The sequence below is a fragment of the Pleurodeles waltl genome, chromosome 10, assembly GCF_031143425.1.
Source record: "Pleurodeles waltl isolate 20211129_DDA chromosome 10, aPleWal1.hap1.20221129, whole genome shotgun sequence".
NCBI lineage: Eukaryota > Metazoa > Chordata > Amphibia > Caudata > Salamandridae > Pleurodeles > Pleurodeles waltl.
The window spans coordinates 220943035-220962085 of record NC_090449.1 but is presented as its reverse complement, the minus strand read 5'-3'; the positions used below and the strand labels follow the sequence as shown (position 1 = coordinate 220962085).

The window sequence follows — 19051 nt, the reverse complement described above, 5'->3', positions numbered from 1 at the left end:
AGCATTACATACATTAGACATAAAAAGAGCTCTAATGTACTACATTGATAGAACCAAACAGTTTCGCAAGACAAAACAATTGTTTGTAGCTTACCAAAAACCTCATACTGGAAATCCAATATCCAAACAAGGCATTGCCAGATGGATAGTGAAATGTATTCAAACCTGTTATATTAAAGCTAAGAGAGAACTGCCTATTACACCAAAGGCACACTCCACTAGAAAGAAAGGCGCCTCAATGGCCTTTCTAGGAAATATTCCAATGACAGAAATCTGTTAGGCAGCCACATGGTCTACGCCTCATACATTCACTAAACATTACTGCGTGGATGTGTTAACAACACAACAAGCCACAGTAGGACAAGCAGTACTAAGAACATAATTTCAAACAACTTCAACAGGCTAAACCACCGCTTTTTGGGAGATAACTGCTTACTAGTCTATGCACAGCATGTGTATCTGCAGCTACACATGCCATCGAACGGAAAATGTCACTTACCCAGTGTACATCTGTTTGTGGCATGAGACGCTGCAGTTTCACATGCGCCCTCCCACCTCCCCGGGAGCCTGTAGCCGTTATAAGTTGATTAAAATTAAACTTGTACATTTGGAAATTTGTAAATATAATACTTTGTCACATTATGTACATACATACTTAGTCCATTGCATGGGCACTATTACTATATACACAACTCCTACCTCACCCTCTGCGGGGAAAACAATCTAAGATGGAGTCGGCGCCCATGCGCAGAAAAACAACTTGTAACACTCCGAGCCCAACACTAGATGGCGGGATATGCACAGCATGTGAATCTGCAGCGTCTCATGGCACGAACAGATGTACACTGGGTAAGTGACATTTTCCATATATTCCATTAGCATGGACATCTCTTTTCTTCATACTCTATCACTCCTACCTTACCTTCTGCGGCAAAACAATCTAACATGGTGTTGATGCCCCTGCACAATGGTGCCGAGGAGGAGGAGGAGTCACTCGATCCCGTGGCTCGAAAACACTTCTTCGAAGAAAAATAACTTGTAACACTCCGAGCCCAACACTAGATGGCAGAATATGCATGGCATGTGAATCTGCAGCGGAACATGCCACGAACAGATGTACACTGGGTAAGTGTCATTTTCCATATATATGTTTATATATATATATATATATATATATACATAGTAATTTTGAGTATCTTAGTCATAGGCCTGCCTGTATGTCATTGTAGCTGAGCTGAATGTCCGACCTTTTTTTGACCAGCTGTACCAGTTTTGGGGTCATCAGTGTTCAGTCTTTCTTTCCTTCTGTAACCTCCACTCCACCTTTCAAAACTGCCATTTCACATAATACCACAAGAGGTCTGTGGCAAAGATATTATGTTATTCAATTTGAACTTGGTCACGCATCTGTGACCATCTGAGCTACTAGTCCATGTAAGGAAATGCCTTCCTTGGCATGGTTACCCCCTAACGTTTTGCCTATTGATGCCAGTTATGATTGAAAGTGTGCTGGGACCCTGCTAACCAGGCCCCAGCACCAGTGTGCTTTTCCTAAACTGTACCTTTGTTGTGCAGGGTAGCCATAAAGAGTATATGGTCTGGGAGTCTGTCAGTTACGAACGACACAGTTCCATAATGGCTACACTGAAATCTGATAAGTTTGGTATCAAATGTCTCGGCACAATAAATGCACACTGATGCCAGTGTGGGATTTATTGTAAAATAAAGACTTCTTAGAGATGCCCTCTGAATACCAGTCTGACTCGGCTGACCAGTTTCTGCCACAACCAGACGAGTTTCTGGCCTCATGGGGTGAGTGCCTTTGTCACTCTGCGGCCAGGAGCAAAGCCTGCACCCGCAGCCCCCGGGACCGAGGGGTACCACCTACCAGTGCAGGAGTGACCAGCAGGCAGCCCTCTTCCTAGCCCAGTTGGTGGCTGGCCCGAGAAGCCCCCCTGTGCCCTGCCTGCATCGCCTAAGTGAACCCCGGGTCCCTCCATTGCTTTCAATAGCAAACCCGACTCCAACTGCTCCAGGCCGCCCCTGTGCCGCTTAGCCTGTGTTTTGTGGGCTTGTGTGTTTCCCCCATCCCCATCACCCCCGTCTACAAAAAACCCTTGCCTGCTTCCCGAGGACGCAGGTACTTTACCTGTAAGCAGACTAGGACCGGAGCACCCCTGTTCTCCGTAGGCGCCTATGTGTTTTCTGCCCTTTTTTTTTTTTTTTTTTTTTTTTTTTAACCTTTGCACCTGACCGGCCCTGTGTTGCTGGTGCGGTGGCTTTGGGGGTTGCCTTGAACCCCCAACGGTGGGCTGCCTATGCCCAGGAGACTGACTGTGTAAGTGCTTTACTTACCTGAGAAACTTAACCACACTTAACTCCACCAGGAACTGTTGATTTTTTGCAGTGTCATTTTAACCTAACTGTGTGCACTGCTGTTTTAAATCAAAGTTCAATACCTACCTGTGTGAAGTACCTTGCATTTTATGTACTTACCTCAAACCTTGAATCTGGTGGTTGTTAAATAAATTAAGAAAATATATTTTTCTATATAAAAACGATTGCCCTGGAGTTAAGTCTTTGATTGCCTGTGTGTGTACAACAAATGCTTACCACTATCCTCTGATAAGCCTACTGCTCAACCACACCACCACAAAATAGAGCATTAGTTTCATCTAATTTTGTTGCTATCAACCTCTAAGGGGAACCCTTGGACTCTGTGCACACTCTCTCTCACTTTGAGATAGTATATACAGAGCCAACTTCCTACAGTCCTGTTTTGTGCTGGCCCTTCTCCATGAGTTCCACATCCGAAGCTTCATATTGTGTAGTGGAAACATTAAATGCTTGTCAGACATGTCTAGCGTGTCTGATTCTCTGAGTGCTTTAACACTGTAGAGACTGTCTCCGCTTTATGATGTCTTGTACTGATTCTTACACAAAGACTCCAATGGACTAATGATTAATTTGATAATTGTAGTCTTGAGCCTCTAAGCATCAAGTCTTGTGTCTCGGCCCTATATGATGAAACCACATCTCCAATGGTGATATGCTTGCTTTTTCTACTCTATTTATTCCTGATATCTTTTATGCCGCTGCTTGGCTAGACACATACTATTTTAGTCTGTGTATCTTCAAAACTGAATGTAACTTTTAAAAAAATCTTTGAAACTTTCATTCTGGTTGTGACTAACCTGTTTTTGTCATTTGAGAAATTGCCTCTTGAACACAATACAATACTGTTGTTAATTTTATGTCATTGACTCGTTTGTTTCGGCTAGTTGTGCCGCCATCTATTTGCTTCAACGTTTCCCATGCCTCTTGTTTATGTTTCATTGCAATGGATGGAAACTTCGAAGTCTTTAGATAAGATCTCACCAAAATTCGTCTTCTCGATCTACTATTTTGTTATTTAAATACGTCCTTCTTTATTTGCAATACCCCTGGGTTGATATCATAGCAACTTTGTACTTTTTTGCATATTCTACAAAGAACATAAGCATCTGTTGAAGTACTTTTGCAGTGTTGCTCCAAGTGTTTCTAATAAGTGCCCTAGTGTTGATCGCTGTGGTACTCATTGTTCAATTCATCTCTCCACACTGTGCACTACATGTATTAATATCATTGGTGTTTCTGTTCAGCTAGTCACACTTTGCACTACATTTACTGATATCATTGGTGTACTATGAGTTGGCAAGATTTTAGTGGTTCTCTTCCTTAGTTTCCGCCATAAGACTGTTTACCATGCATATGAATTTTGAATGTGTAGAGCCATTAGGCTTACCTGACATCAAAGGAAATAACCTTAATCTACCAACCGAGTTAAACATGATAAACAACCTATTGGAATGCTAAATTGTCTACTGGCAAAGTTTCTGCCATTGGATCCTGCAAAACATGGGTTTAACTCTGGCATTAGTGTTTGTAATAAATCACGTGGTACTGACAAATTGTTTTCCATGTCTTTGCTTCACATTTTAAATATGGTTAATATCCTGTACAGTGTCATGTCCACTACATGCCTCATTATAGTTTCTGGCCACTGTTCACTCAAACATCTTTGTGTCCATAGACTAGACATAGCCACATCTCATTTACCATGCTCGTCTAAATGTTCTCTATAACTCTCTCCTATGCCCCTTGCAGCTGTCAGAAGTGCGTCTAGTGCCATTCTAAGTTCCATATCTTGGGTTGTATTAATTTGACCCCATTTGGTTGTCCACTCTTAGTTTTGGTAATTCTGACATCACTTTTTTTTAAAATAGTCTTGTTCATTACATTAACTGTAGTATTATTTGTAAACTGAAATATATTGTGTTTTTTGTAATTGAGTACTTTACAGCTGAAGCAATTGGTTAATAGTTAGGTTTTTAAAGTTTGGTGTGTACATGCTTTTCCTCTTGACTGAATTATTACAATTGCGTATTACATATCCTCCCATTTCTAATGTATGTACAAGTGTAATAACTCCTTGTTTGAGAGATTGTGCTACTTTACTCTTTCATCTGGATCGTTATTCTTTGGCAGGCTCGGAACATACCATTGGCTTTTTTATCTATTGTTATTTTGTGTGTTATAAAGATTGCATGTGCTGCTGATCTTTTATATCTCTGCCATTTGGTCACCTCATCCATTCAGATATCTTAAACTTCAGAGCTTTTTCAGATCTTCCATGTTTATTTTTGACTTGAAGTTGGGTTTCATTGAGTTCTGGATCATTGCTTTTATATGGTTCCTCAGCAGTTGGTCTTACAGTAAACGATACCTCTAATATAAAACAACTCGGTGAAGGATTGTTGGTATTCACCATGCTTTCCCAGTTCCTTATTAACAGATCTAACCTTTGCCATCTGTGTCCCCTGCAGTTTTTCTTGTGTAGAGGGGCTGGCATATCTCTGCTGCCATCAATTGTTACCACTGGGATGCTAAAGTCAAGATCGGGTAGTTTCATGTATGGAAAACAAATAGCTCATCTTGAGTTGCTTTTTTCTGCCTGGATATAAAAAACATTCCACATGTGACAGGGATTTGTATGCAACCCCAAATTACATCTGTTATCTGATGGAGACTTACAATCGCAGCTTCCTCACCTTGCGACCTGAAATTCTGTGACTGCTGTATGAAAATGAATGAGAAGGCCATCCGAGAATGTGAGGTCAAGTAAGCTGTTGATGAAGTTAGGAATATGCAGTCCAGGTGGAAGTGATCGGAGTGGACTTGTTCCAGCTTGCATTCTCAAAATTTCTATCACGAAAAAGGTATTTGTTAAAGCCACGTGACTCAAGCAAGTCTAAAACATTGCATAAAGTGCATACAAAATCTTGGCATGGCTCTCTGCCCTCCTTGTCCACTTTCGGAGTTGCACTGTGAACTAAGCACCTCCACACCGTAGAGCTGGTCCCACTTGGTGGAGTCCATACCATGCTGACCCTGCTGCAGCCCCACCGTGAACAGTGACTCTGCACCAACTACAAGAGCTAAAACTGGCCTACAAGAAAACTTTTGGTGCCTCACCTGATCACTCTGGAGCAGAGGTCTTCAAACTGGGGGGCGGGCCCCTTCTTCGGGGGCCTCAATTGATCATGGGGGGGGGGCAAACTCTGACCAAAAGAAATATTATACAGATAACATGCCTTTGTTATTGTTATTGCAGTTTTAGAAAGGTAACAGTACTTAACTGCAATGTTTAAATAGGTTTAGACCTATTTAAACATTGCCATCTTTCTAAAATAATTGTGAAAAATTCTGAGGGGGGCCCAATGATTTTTATTTTTCAACTGGGGGGGGGGCGCTGCATTTAAAAGTTTGAAGACCACTGCTCTAGAGCGTCTGCTGCCAAAGGATCAGATGAGGTTTCCAATCACTTTTCCACTGACTGCTTCATCCTCGGGACTGACTGCACCACTCAAACTTCAATCAGTTTCAAACCCAGCTCCACCAACACGACGAACAGCAACACCTTATTCAGAGGGTGCCTGCTGACATTGGTTCTGACATCACGACTGCTGTCGCCAATCCACCATCCAATGCCGGTACTGACATCACAGACACTGGAATCTGCCAAGTTCAATGGCATCTATGGCTGTAGATACACATGCTCTGCATACTCCTGCCATCTAGTGTTGGGTCTGGAGTGGTGCAAGTTGTTTTTGTTGAAGTGTTTCGAGTCATAAGATTGAGTGACTCCTCCTCTTGGTGATATTGCGCATGGACATTGACTCCTCGATGGATTGTTTTCTATCTGCTGTCTGGTTCGGACATGTTACTCTACTCTTTCTTCGACTGTTCGGTTTTTAATCTCTCGTTTCTGTTCCAATTGTATTGTAATTGATCACACTTTTGTCAGTTCGGGCTTCGACTGACTGCCCTTTGGGGTGCCAGTATCCATCTCGAGCCTATCTGTCACGTGGCTTTGGCACTAATAGGAATGGTTCCCTGATGGAACAAACTCCATTCCACTTCTGTTCTTGGTGCCACGCTAAGTTCCCACACACTGATCAGCACTTTGTGTGGAACCTTTGCCTCTCTCCAGACCACTGTGACGCTGACTGCGACTCTGCTAGTAATTTCTATCTAAAAAGACCCTTCACGACCGACCGGCTCGTTGACTGGAAATGGCTCAGAAGATGCTGGACGACACTCAGGACCCTGACCTCTTCGGGTAGGAGCTTGCTCAGGACGAACCGACATTGTAGGAGGAAGACGTTTTTTTCCATCAAAGACTTCTCTGAGTCAGATGTGGAGTTAAACCCAGAGATCGTTTAAGTCTCAGTCCAAATCTCAGGACCGATCCGGCAGTCTTGAGTTGGGCACCGACGAAGCTCTCGGAGCACAAATCTTTGCGCTAAAGCCATCGGAACCAACATTTTTGAAGCCCTGGGAGTCTTCCATCAGTCCTTCTCTGGTCGAACCTATTCTAGAAGAAATGGACGCTAGACCACGCAAACTTAAAATTGAAGAAGGCACCTGTTGCATCATAGTTACATCTGCTTCTCCTGTGCTACCAAAGAGGAAACTGATTTTCGAGGAGGCTGAGGATGTTCCTGTTACTTCTAAGAGGAGGACAAAGGACAAGGCTACTAGCCCACCACACCAGCCACCTCCTCCAATACCTCCACCTTCTCCACCCCTTCCCCTCCCCACGCTTCACCTCCGTCACCCATACAAGGGGATGTCACACCTCAGGGGTCACCATAGTCTTACACTGAGGGTATATGGGGTCCTCCTGATGATGCAGACCCATGGGATGCTTATGACAGTGATCCCATTGCACCAAATGATGCTGCTTTCTTTTGTGTAGTGTGGTCCAGCAGTTAGGCTTATCAGAGGGTAGTGCAAAGCATTTGTTGTACATACACTGTCAAGAAATGAGGAACACACTCAATGACTAACTCCAGGCCAATGTATTTATATTGGAAACATATATTTTGTTACTTTATTCCTAGAACCAAAAGGATCTTGTTGAAGGTAAGTACATTTGCAAGTAAGTATCAAACATATGTATAAAATACACTTTGTTTAGATTTCATAAATAAAACAGTTTACAGGCAGGTAACACTTTTCACTTTAAAAAGTTGACAGTGCAATTTTCAGGACAGTTCTGGGGAGAATGTTAGTGCAGTTTTGAGATATGTACTCGACTTACAGTTCCAGTCTCCAGGGGTTAGGATATCCACTGCTCGTGGTTCGGGATGACCCCAAACTAACACTACCAGCAACACAGGGCCGACCAGATGCAGAGGTCAAAGTTGAAAAAAGATTTAGAATGGGATCCTATGGAGACTGAGGGCACTCATAAACAGATCTGCTGGCAGATACGTACCTACTTCTTCATAGGGCAGACCTTGGGTGGAGTTTAGGTGAGCATGGGGTGGGGCCTCAGGTCAGCACCAAACACACACCCTCAGTGGTACACAGGTGGCTGGGTGCAGGGTGCAAACAGTGTTGGGCTCCCAATGCTTTTCAGTAGGGGACTCCGGGGCCACAAAGATGCTGCAGACTGGTCCAGGGGGTCAGTTCTGGGAAACCACAGGGTGGATAAGGAGGAGGGCTGCCTGTTTAATGTTGCTGGACTAATGGTCGGATTCCCCAAGGCCAGGGGGCTGTGGGCTATGGGGGTACCTTTAGGGGTTTGTAATCTTCATTCAGTTCTTTTGTGGTCGGGGGGTGCTCTGTATTTAGTCTGCAGGCGTCCTTGTGTTGGCCAGGAGGGGTCAACCCAGGCTGGACACAAGGTCAGATTCGCCTGGCTAACTGCTCTGGACCGGTGGGCCACCTGACTTGGTCCTTGGGTGTCTAGTGCAGAGTGGGAACGACTCTTGGATCTGGGGTGGTTCTGTAGTCCTTTTTTGGAGTTTGTTGTGGACACGGCCACTGTCCTTGGGAGTTCTTGGTCCTCTGGTGGGCAGGCATTCCTCTAGGGTTTGGAGAGGTCGCTGGTCCTGCAAGATGCATCACCTTTTTGTAGCAGGGCTTAAGAAGCTGCGGACAGGCTCGTAGGGCTTGGGCCAAGTCATTTGGTGTCTGAAGTCTTATCTGCTGGGGTCGGCTTAGCAATCCTTCTTGCTTCTTTCTTCTTTTCTTCCTAAGGTTGCACGAAATCTGATGAACTTGGTTCAGGGGTGCGCCTAAATACTAGACTTGGGGGCATTACAGGGGTCAGAGGGCAGTAGCCAGTGGCTACTGTCCCTGAGGGTGGCTGCACCCTCCCTCTGGGGAGGGGGACACATACCTAACCCTATTGGTCTCTGCCCTCCAAACCAAGATGAGGATTCTGCAGAGAGGGGTGTCACTTCAGCTCTGGACAGCTTAGGAGTGGTCGTAGCTGGAGTGGTCACTCTCCCGCCGGACTTGCTGCCAAAAGCGTGACTTCGTCTGGGGGACAGGCATCTCCACTAGCTAGAGTGCTCTGTGGCTCTGTAACAGGAGACCTGAGCCTTTGAGGCTCACCCTCAAGTGTTACAGTTCCTCCCAGGGGAAGGTGTGAATCACCTCCACCCAGAGCAGGCTTTGTTTCCGATTACAGAGGTCACAAAGGCCCTCACCCAATGGGGCTGGAAACTCATCTTTTAGTGGCAGGCTGGCACAGATTGGTCAGCCTTACACTAAAAGGTTGGGTAAAGTACAGGGGGCATCTATAAGATCCCCCTGTGCGCATGTTACAATAGATCAAACACTGGCATCAGCGTGAGTTTATTGTGTTGAGAAGTTTGATACCCAACTTCCCAGCCTTTAGTGAAGCCATCATGGAGTTGTGGAATTCCTAATGACACACCCTTAGCCCATGTACTTAATATGGCCACAATGCACTTACAATGTTTAAGAATGGACTTAGACGTAGTAAGGGCATATTGCTCATGCAGCTATGCCCTCACCTGTGGTATAGTGCACCCCGCCCTAGGGCTGTAAGTCCTGCTGGAGAAGTGACTTACCTAGGCCACATGCAGTAGGTGGTGGGAATGGCACCCTGGGAGGGATGCCATGTCAATTTACCTTTTTCTCCCCACCAGTACACACAATCTGCAATGGCAGTGTGCATGTGCTTGGTGAGGGATCCCTTAGGGTGGCATAATACATGCTGCGGCCCTGAGGGACCCTTACTGGTCAGAGAGCCCTTGGTACCACTGGTACCTTTTACAAGGAACTTAGTGGTGTGCCAATTGTGGGAAAAAGAGGTGGGGGTGTAATCCTGCCAAAAGGGCACTTTCCTACACATAGTGACCACCACTGCCTGTAAACAGGCCAACAGCCAAGCTACCTGGGACTCTCCTCCCCTAGAAAATGAGAGCAAAAGAATTCATGCTGCTGGAAAGAGGCTGCAAATCATAGGCTCATTGCCAATGCTCAAGCCCTTTTGGCCCCATATGATCGGTCACATTAGGATGAGATGGAGGAATAGCTACCATACCTCCCTGAAGAGCATCGTAAATGGGGACAACAGATTGTCTCTAACAACTCCATCATGTGCACCCTTGATGCAGCAGATACTGCAACCAGGGCATTAATACAAGGCAGACGGCAGTTCTGAATATGCCTTTTCACGAGGAGCACCTGTTTTGATCACAGGTGGATATCACACTTGATAAAATTACACTGATAACGACAAGGCCATGGGTGCCCTCCAAACCCCACGCAGAGAGGCTGCTTTCATCGTCCAGGGTACGGTAGGGACATAAAATTCATCCACAACAGAAGCTTCCATGTCACACAGCAGACAATCCCAGACTTATTACAGTAGAGGCTACTTCAGAGGCTCCTACAGGGGGTTCAATAACAATGGGGAGGAAAGAGTACCGCCACATGCAGATCCTCCTCTACTGCCAAACAGTTACTGCTTACCCCCCCCATGCCCTGACCATTCCACACCTGTTGGGAGAAGGCTCCAACATTTTCAAACAATCTGGGACACCAGTATCATGGACCTATGGGTCCTTGCAATTATCCAACATGGCTATTGTCTGGAACTTATTACCATACGTCCCAATATTCACCCACAGGTAATTGCAAGAACATTTAGCACTTCTCAAGCAAGCAGTCCAAACCCTTCTTATCAGAGGGGTGTTAGAACCAACAACACCACGGCTCAGGAGTAGACTCCTTATACTTCCTGATTCCCAAAAATGACAGATCCGTAAGACCAGTACTGGATCTCCAATCTCTAAACAAACACATCCTCTCAGAACACTTCCACATGGTCTCTATTCAGGATGCTGTTCCACTTCTACAGCACAGTGACTTTCAGAAAGCAAATCTCACCTACACTTCCATTCTACATCTCTCAGCTATAGCTGCGTATCCCCAAAACAGACAACATATTTCTTTATTCAGAATTCCAGTTATGATGGCTTTCATGGAAGGACTCTCATTCTCTAGTGGATCCTTAAATTTGTACTCACAAGACTCATGGGTTCCCCATTGGAGCCACTTGACTCATACCCACTTCAATTTCTTTCGTAGAAGGCGGCTTTCCAAATTGCCATCACTTCACTCAGACGTGTAAGTGAGCTCCAGGCCCTAACCTTAGAAGAACATTTCTTCCACAATCATGGGGACAAAGCAGTTTTTCAAACTAATCCCAGATTTCTTACTAAGGTGATTGCTCAATGTCACCTTAATCAGTCTATTGAGCTACCAGTTTTCTTCCCACAACCAGACTCTGTTGCGGAAAGAGCCCTTCACACACTAGATTTCGAAAGAGCACTCATGTTCTATATAGACAGAACTAAAGAATTTAGGAAGACCAAGCAAACATTTGTAGCCTTTCCTCCACCTCAAAGGCAACCCAGTATCCAAATCAGGCATAGCCAGGTGGATAGTCAAACACATACCAACTTGCTATGTTAAGGACAAAAGACCTTTACCTGTTTCTCCCAGAGATCACTTTACTGGAAAAAAGGGAGCTATTATGGCCTTTCTTGGAAACATTCCATAGCTGACATTGGCAAGGCAGCTACGTGGTCTACACCACACGCCTTCACAAAACTCTGCTGTGTGGATTTTTTAGCACTCCAACAAGCTAGCATAGGTCAGGCAGTGATATGTAGACTTTTCCAGTCATATGCCCACAGGCTAGCCACTGCTTGTATGGAGGTACTGCTTTACAGTCTTTGCAGAGCATGTGTATCTACAGCCACACATGCCATTGAACGGATTAGGTTACTTAACCTGAAAACATCGGTTTGTGGCATGTGGTGCTGTAGATTTATATGCGCCCACCCTCCTCCCCGGATGCCTGTAGCCGTTAATTACATTATACTTGTCTATATTTGTACATACGTATTTACACTTTGCATGGACATTCTTTGTCATTTGGGATTTATTGTAAAATACACCCAGAAGGCGTCTTAGAGATGCCCCCTGAATATCCATCTGACTCCTAGTGCTAGGTTGACCAGTTTCTGCCAGCCTCCCACAACCCGACGCTTTTCTGGCCACATGGGGTGAGTGCCTTTGTCACTCTGAGGCCAGGAACAAAGCCTGTACTGGGTGGAGGTGCTTCTCACCTCCCCCTGCAGGAATTGTAACACCTAGTGGTGAGCCTCAAAGGCTCATGCCTTTTGTTACAGCACCCCAGGGCATCCCAGCTAGTGGAGATGCCCGACCATCCGGCCACTGCCCCCACTTGTGGCGGCAAGGCTGGAGGAGATAATGAGGAAAACAAGGAGGAGCCACCAACCAGTCAGTACAGCCCCTAAGGTGCCCTGAGCTGAGGTGACTCCTGCCTTTAGAAAACCTCCATCTTGAGATTGGAGGATTCCCCCAATTGGAATAGGGATGTGCCCCTCTCCCCTCAGGGAGGATGCACAAAGAGTGTGTAGCCACCCTCCAGGACAGTAGCCATTGGCTACTGTCCCCCAGACCTAAAGACACCCCTAAATGTAGTATTTAGGGGCAACCCTGAACCCAGGAAATCAGATTCCTGCAACCTGAAGAAAGGACGACTGCTGACCTGAAAGCCCCACAGAGACGACTGAGACACCAGCTGACTCGGCCCCAGCCCTACCGGCCAGTCTCCAGAACCTGCACAGCGACCAGCGACCTCTGAGGACCAAGAAACTCCAGAGAACAGCGGCACTGTTCAAAAACAGCAACAACTTTGCAACTTTTTAGCAACTTCTAAAGAACTCTCTCTTCCCGCCGGAAGCGTGAGAGTTCTCACTCTGCACCAGACGCCCCCGGCTTGAGCTCCAGAGAACTAACACCGCAGAGAGGACTCCCAAGCGACTACGCCGACATGAGTAACCTGAGTCGACCCCCCTGCACCCCACAGCGACGCCTGCAGAGAGGATCCAGAGGCTCCCCCTGACCGTGACTGCCTGGTAACAAGGAACCAGGCGCCTGGACCAAGCACTGCAACCGCAGCCCCCAGGCCAGAGAGGGACCACCTTCCAGTGCAGGAGTGACCAGCAGGCGGCCCTCTTCCTAGCCCAGTCAGTGGCTGCCCCGAGAAGACCCCCGTGCCCTGCTTATATCGCCTAAGTGACCCCCGGGTCCCTCCACTGCTTTCAATAGCAAACCTGATGCCTACTTTGCACTCTGCACCCGGCCGCCCCTGTGCTGCTGAGGGTCTGTTTTGTGTGCCTTTTTGTGCCCCCCTGTGCGCTACGAAACCCCCCTGGTCTGCTCCCTGAGGACGCAGGTACTTACCTGCTAGCAGACTGGAACCGAAGCACCCCTGTTCTCCATAGGCACCTATGTGTTTTGGGCCCTCCTTTGACCTCTGCACCTGACCGTCCCTGTGTTGCTGGTGCTGGGGGTTTGGGGTTGCCTTGAACCCCCAACAGTAGGCTGGCTATGCCCAGGAGACTGACTGTGTAAGTGCTTTACTTACCTGAGAAACTAACGTTTACTATTTCCCCCAGGAACTGTTGATTTTTGCAGTGTCCACTTTTAAAATAGCTATTTGCCATTTTAACAAAAACTGTGACTACTACTGCTTTGAATCAAAGCTCAATACTTACCTGTGTGAAGTACCTTGCATTTTACGTACATACCTCAAATCTCGAATCTTTTGGTCCTAAAATAAATTAAGAAAATATATTTTTCTGTCTAAAAACTATTGGCCTGGAGTTAAGTATTTGAGTGTGTGTTCCTCATTTATCGCCTTTATGTGTACAACAAATGCTTAACACTACCCTCTGATAAGCCTACTGCGCGACCACACTACCATAAAATAGAGCATTAGTATTATCTAATTTTGCCACTATCAACCTCTATGGGGAACCATGGGACTCTGCACACTGTCTCTCACTTTGAGATAGTATATACAGAGCCAACTTCCTACAGGGTGGGAATGTTTGACATGTGAATTCTCTCTTTAACTCCGCTCCGACCTTTTTAAAAAAAAAATTTATTTTCAAGGTCTGATTTTAGAATAAGTAATTATTTTAGTAATTCGTGTTAATATCCCTTTTAAATACTTGTTTTGTGCTTGAATAATTTAGTTTTTAAGATGTCACTTAAAAATATTAAAGGTGTTATTTTGTTGATTTTGTAGGTATTGCTGTTTTTGGATATTCAATGTCAGTGTCTATTGGTGGTATATTTGCCTCTCGGTACCTTCATGTGGACTTGCTTCATAATGTCCTTCGATCACCTATGAGCTTCTTTGAACGAACACCCAGTGGGAACCTTGTAAACCGCTTTTCAAGAGAAATTGAAACAATTGATTCAACTATCCCGCAAATAATCAAAATGTTCATGGGATCGATGTTCAACGTAATTGGTGCATGCATCATCATTCTGCTGTCCACACCAATAGCTGCAGTAATCATCCCACCATTGGGGATCATTTACTTTTTCGTTCAGGTAACCAGTCATGATTATATGTCTTTGTAAGTTGTATTTAGCAATGGGCAAATTATGTCTGATTCAATTTGTCTTGTTTAAGTCAGAAAATACTTTACATCATGAGAAAGGAACTTGCCAGGTTTGCCAGAGACACATATGCTGTAACCTTTTTTTACATTTACCCAAAGGCTGAATTACAGGGTTTTGTGATATTGAATGATGTTTCATATCTCAGGTTATGTATTCTTCTGTTTGTGGCAGACTGTAGTAATTAATCCGAAAAGGACAATGGTACCTCAAGCCTTTCTGCCACCAGGTGGTGAGCGATCCATCTTTAAATGAGTTGAAGATAGATAACTTAACACTCATGAAAGGTGCCAATGAGAAATGCTGATGTCCGTAGGCAGAACCTACCTGAATAGAAATAAAAAAATCATTGGCAAAGCCAATGTCTCCCTTCTGAGAGCTTTTGGCTGCTGTACAGCAGCGCAGATATTTTGCAATATGTGGTTAAAACTAATTTTAAAAAGTACTATGATGCAGCCACGTCTGTTTTCAAGTGCATTAGCGCTGAATGAGTCAGTCCTTTTCTACTAATATTTCTAGCCATGCTGCACAGCCTCCCAGTAGCCACACTGCTATACAGCATGACTTCAAATCAATGCCAAAGTTGCCAATGCCTTGTACAGTATGAACTAAAGGCAATGGCATACCCAATAGTCTCAAAGGCGAGACCGGTTGGCTTTGCCAATACTTAGGTCTTTGAACAACACCCCAGTGATTCTAACAAGTCAGTTAATTTCCACATGTGTGAAAAAGAAAAAAAATGACATTTGGCAAAAGATCATATTAAGTAAAGTAATCAATTTTGCCCATGTCATAGTGAAAATACTTTGGCAGCAGTTCATATCTTTTTGTCCCAATGAAAGCAGATAACATCGGTTACAATAAACATCTATTTCAATAGAGAAAAGAGAATCTTTGAAGTGTGTGTGTGGCCTTGTAAAACTGGTGCAAGAGGTTCAACAAAGATGACAGGTAAGGAGAAAAAATAAAAGGAGTCCCTCAGTTACAGAGAAATCAGCGGAGTAGAGCAATCAAGTTAATGCTATCAGTATTTGGTCCATGCTCAGGCCAAAAGAAAAGGAAGGAAAGCGTGCACACGCTGGCCAATCAAAAGGCAGCATATAAGAGTGGACTATGAAGCTAAAGAATGTTAATTAATGAGCCAGCTGCCAGCCCCTTGTAAACACTATCTTCTGCAAGCGAGAGCTCATTCTGCTTACGCGCAGTCACAGGCAAGATCTAATAAGGAAACAATTCCAAAATAACTTCACATTTTAAAGATGTGATCATCTGTGTAAAAAATAAAATAAAAAAAATAAGTATTAAGATGCATTGTCGCAAACCAACACTTTACATAAAATGGTTACATTTATGTAGTATTCCAGAGTTCAGCACCAAGTATGAAGGAATTGGGGCAAATGAAATGCAGTGAATGGAATGTACTGTTATTGTTTTGAACCTTTAATAATAGCCGCAGTTACTCTTTCACTTCAGGAAACAGCTATACTATTTCTTCATTGTTTTAAACTCATATTTAGCTACCCCTTTGGGATACATCATTAGGTGGCAGGTCAAATTGTATACATGTGCTAAAAACAGATTGTGTCTACAGGAAGTATGGATGCAACTATTGTTAGAAAAACCATGCCAGCAGTCCATATGTGTTTTATTTATCCATTCCATCCTGTATCTGCAAGCAGTGGGTTGTTCTAGTAGGCATAGGTGTTACTATCTCATATGATGACGCTTACTCAAAAGAAGCTGCATTTCAGAAGTGCAAATGTTTTGAGTGGTTATTTGTTAAATGAGGTTGCTGAAATGCAAAATAGAACGGTTATATTTGACTCATTATGATTAGTGGTGGACAAAAAGATGTGAATGGCAAATGTTAAAAATATCATCCACTGACAGCGCTAATTATTAATGTAGTACAGTATGCATCTCTGGCCACCTTTTATTCTATGTCACTCCACTATGAAACTCTGACACTCCACTTAGTCAACATTTTGCACTGCGCTTTGTGGATGTTAAAACCATTAATTGTACACCATTTGGTAGCATTCATGAATACATGTTTGATTGTTGAATATATGTTGATACTAATTACAGTCAGTTGTGTATTATCCGTCTCCTTGAATTGATTTCAGTTGGCTGAGCAGTTGAGTTAATTTTGTTAGAATTTATGTCAGACACTGTTTGGAGGGGCCACAGGGAAGGAAAAGGCTGCAGCCCTCAACTGTGGGAGATGAGAGAGTTTCCCACTGGTGTTGCCAGCTGTCCTACTATGGCTGTGCCAACTAGGCCAAGTTCAACCCCTTTCAGCACTTAACTCTTAGGGCAGCAACAACAGGCAGTTATTCAACGTGTTTCTTTTTTTTTTTTCAGATTCACATGCTGTGCATTATTCCTCCATTTAGTGGTTGGATCCAGAACTCTTTTGTATTTTGTTGTCCTTTTCTTTTTGTTTTTTGTTTGTTCATGGGTGTCAATGGTACCTCCATGTGGTGTCCCTGTGACGTCATTGTGCTTCCTCTGGAAGCTCCCATCTTTGGTCACTATGTTTGAATTCTTTATTTCCACCAAGCTTACTGAAGGATCTCCAACACAGGGAAAAAGTTTGTGACAAATAGATGAAACATTTGGTGAACATGTTACTGGACTCTCCTATAACACCTATGCAAGAACTGGAGTGGAAGATTAAAAGAGGGTCATTTTCAATAAGTCGATAAGATCTTCGAAGAATGCCCGCTCGGAGGGCTCCCTGAAGGGCCTAGATGGAGAAAACACCATTTCAGTTTTGTAAGAAATGCCATCACAAGGTTGCTAAGAAGTATACACATCCAGTCTGCAACATCTGCCTCCCTGTCAACCACCGAGTGAGTACTGCAACACATGCTTGGCATTTACACCAAAAACGCTGATTGCCGGGGAGAGACAGAGCTCACCACAGCATGCAGACCCAGCAGACAACACCATCTTTGAGGGACTTGGGCCTCTCTAGTGAACAGGAGGACTATGTCGCAGAGGAAGCAGAAGACATGTCAGACGAGGGGGTGAAATTTGTTGATGTCAAGGAACAGGCAACAAGAAGAAGAGCGAGATGAGTGCCCTCTGCAGCGAAAAATTGTCAGACTCTAAGAAAACAGACTTGCGGACTGCAAGGGGAGCCACAGCGTCACAACATGCACTGCTGGCAGGCACGACCAGAGAAGAGGAGTCCCACAGATCCCTTGAGGGTGAATCAAGTCGAGGAAAGACTCCTGAAAAGCCCAAGCCGTCGAACCTACAGGATAAAGAAGCATCGACATCTAAAAGGGACGAGCCAAAATATGACCGCTGAAGCTTGACAGCCATAGTTTTGTTGAGAGATCCTCCCGCAAGTAAGAGAAAACAGTCCATTCTCGACCACGAAGTGTGTCACAGAGATGGAAAAGAAACTAAAAAGATTCGAGGGCGAAATGGCTTACCTCCTCCAGAAAAAGAAGGTGTTCCACAAGAGTCTCGGGGGCTTCAGGACCCCACAAAAGGCTTCGGCGCACAAGGAATTTGGACACAAGGGTGTTGAGGAATTGACTCCACTGACTTCAGTCCACTGACTTCAGAGCTCAAGAAGAGGATGAAAAACCCTTCTATGAGGGAGAGGAAGGCCAACTCATGGAAAGCTTTCAAGGCTTGGAAACTGAATACCTAGACCGATGGCAGGAGTTAGAAGCAAATTCCTTGGAAGAAGGAGTGGACACTTACCTTTCGAGGCCTTCTCCCACTGATGTCATAGGCATGTGCAATCAAGCCATCAAACAGGCGGCTGAAAAATTTGAAGTTCAGTTAGGCTGAAGAAAAACCACAATAAAAATAGTGTTCTGGACCAGGTAAGGGAAGCATTTCAGGAGCCTGCTACTTGCATAGGAGTAGCCCCAAGAGCTGAGAAAAAATGAGAACTCGACAAAGTATCCAGCTTATATGAAAGGGTCAGTACCAGCAGACTCTATCATTGTCTCAACAGCAAGGAAAAGAGCTAATGTACCAACAGCAATTGACCCACTCCCAAAAAAGAGAGCAAGAAGGTGGAGCTCAATGGGAGGAAAGTGGAATGCAGCGCTGCTAACCAGTGGCGCATTGTCAATTCAAATGCGCTCTTGAACCAACATGCACAGCAGCATTGGAAGGAAATGGGAAAGCAAATGAAGCACCTCCCAGAACAGTACAGGAAGTGAACGGCACACCTGGTTGAAAATCGGAAAGACATTGCAGCACATGCCGGAAGTCAGCCTTGGATGCAGCAGATACATCCAGCCATCAAATGATGATGGGGGTAACCCTCAAAAGGCACACACGGCTAAGAATCTCAGGATTCAAACGAGATGTACAAGTAAACATCAGTAGCCTATACAATGGGGAACAGCTTTTTGACAGGTCAGTGGAAGACACGCTGAATCATTTAAAAAAAAATGACGAGGCAGCAAAATTGATGGGTGTCATGCAGTTTTGAGGAGGAATGCGTCACAGGGGAGGATCAAACCCTACTCACATGTAACTCCGCACTAATAAGCCTCTCAAGGGTACCATCAAGCACTGCACAGGTACCATCACAGCGAAGGAAAAAACAAGAGGGCAACATCAATCACCATTCGTACCTACACTCAACACCAGAAGGGGCCAGATTAAGAAATATTGCCCTTTTTGAGTGGAGGAAAAT

The 19051-nt window shown here is 44.6% G+C and overlaps 1 protein-coding gene across 3 annotated transcripts in view; it reads left to right on the top strand.

Moving 5' to 3' along the window:
* ABCC1 (ATP binding cassette subfamily C member 1 (ABCC1 blood group)) overlaps window positions 1–19051 on the top strand; it is an 872430-nt gene that overhangs the window by 644311 nt on the left and 209068 nt on the right. For all 3 annotated transcript variants that reach the window (XM_069210194.1, XM_069210193.1, XM_069210195.1), the window contains one exon: window positions 13997–14307. In XM_069210194.1, coding sequence (XP_069066295.1) covers window positions 13997–14307 — 311 coding nt within the window. The remainder of the gene's footprint in view (window positions 1–13996; window positions 14308–19051) is intronic.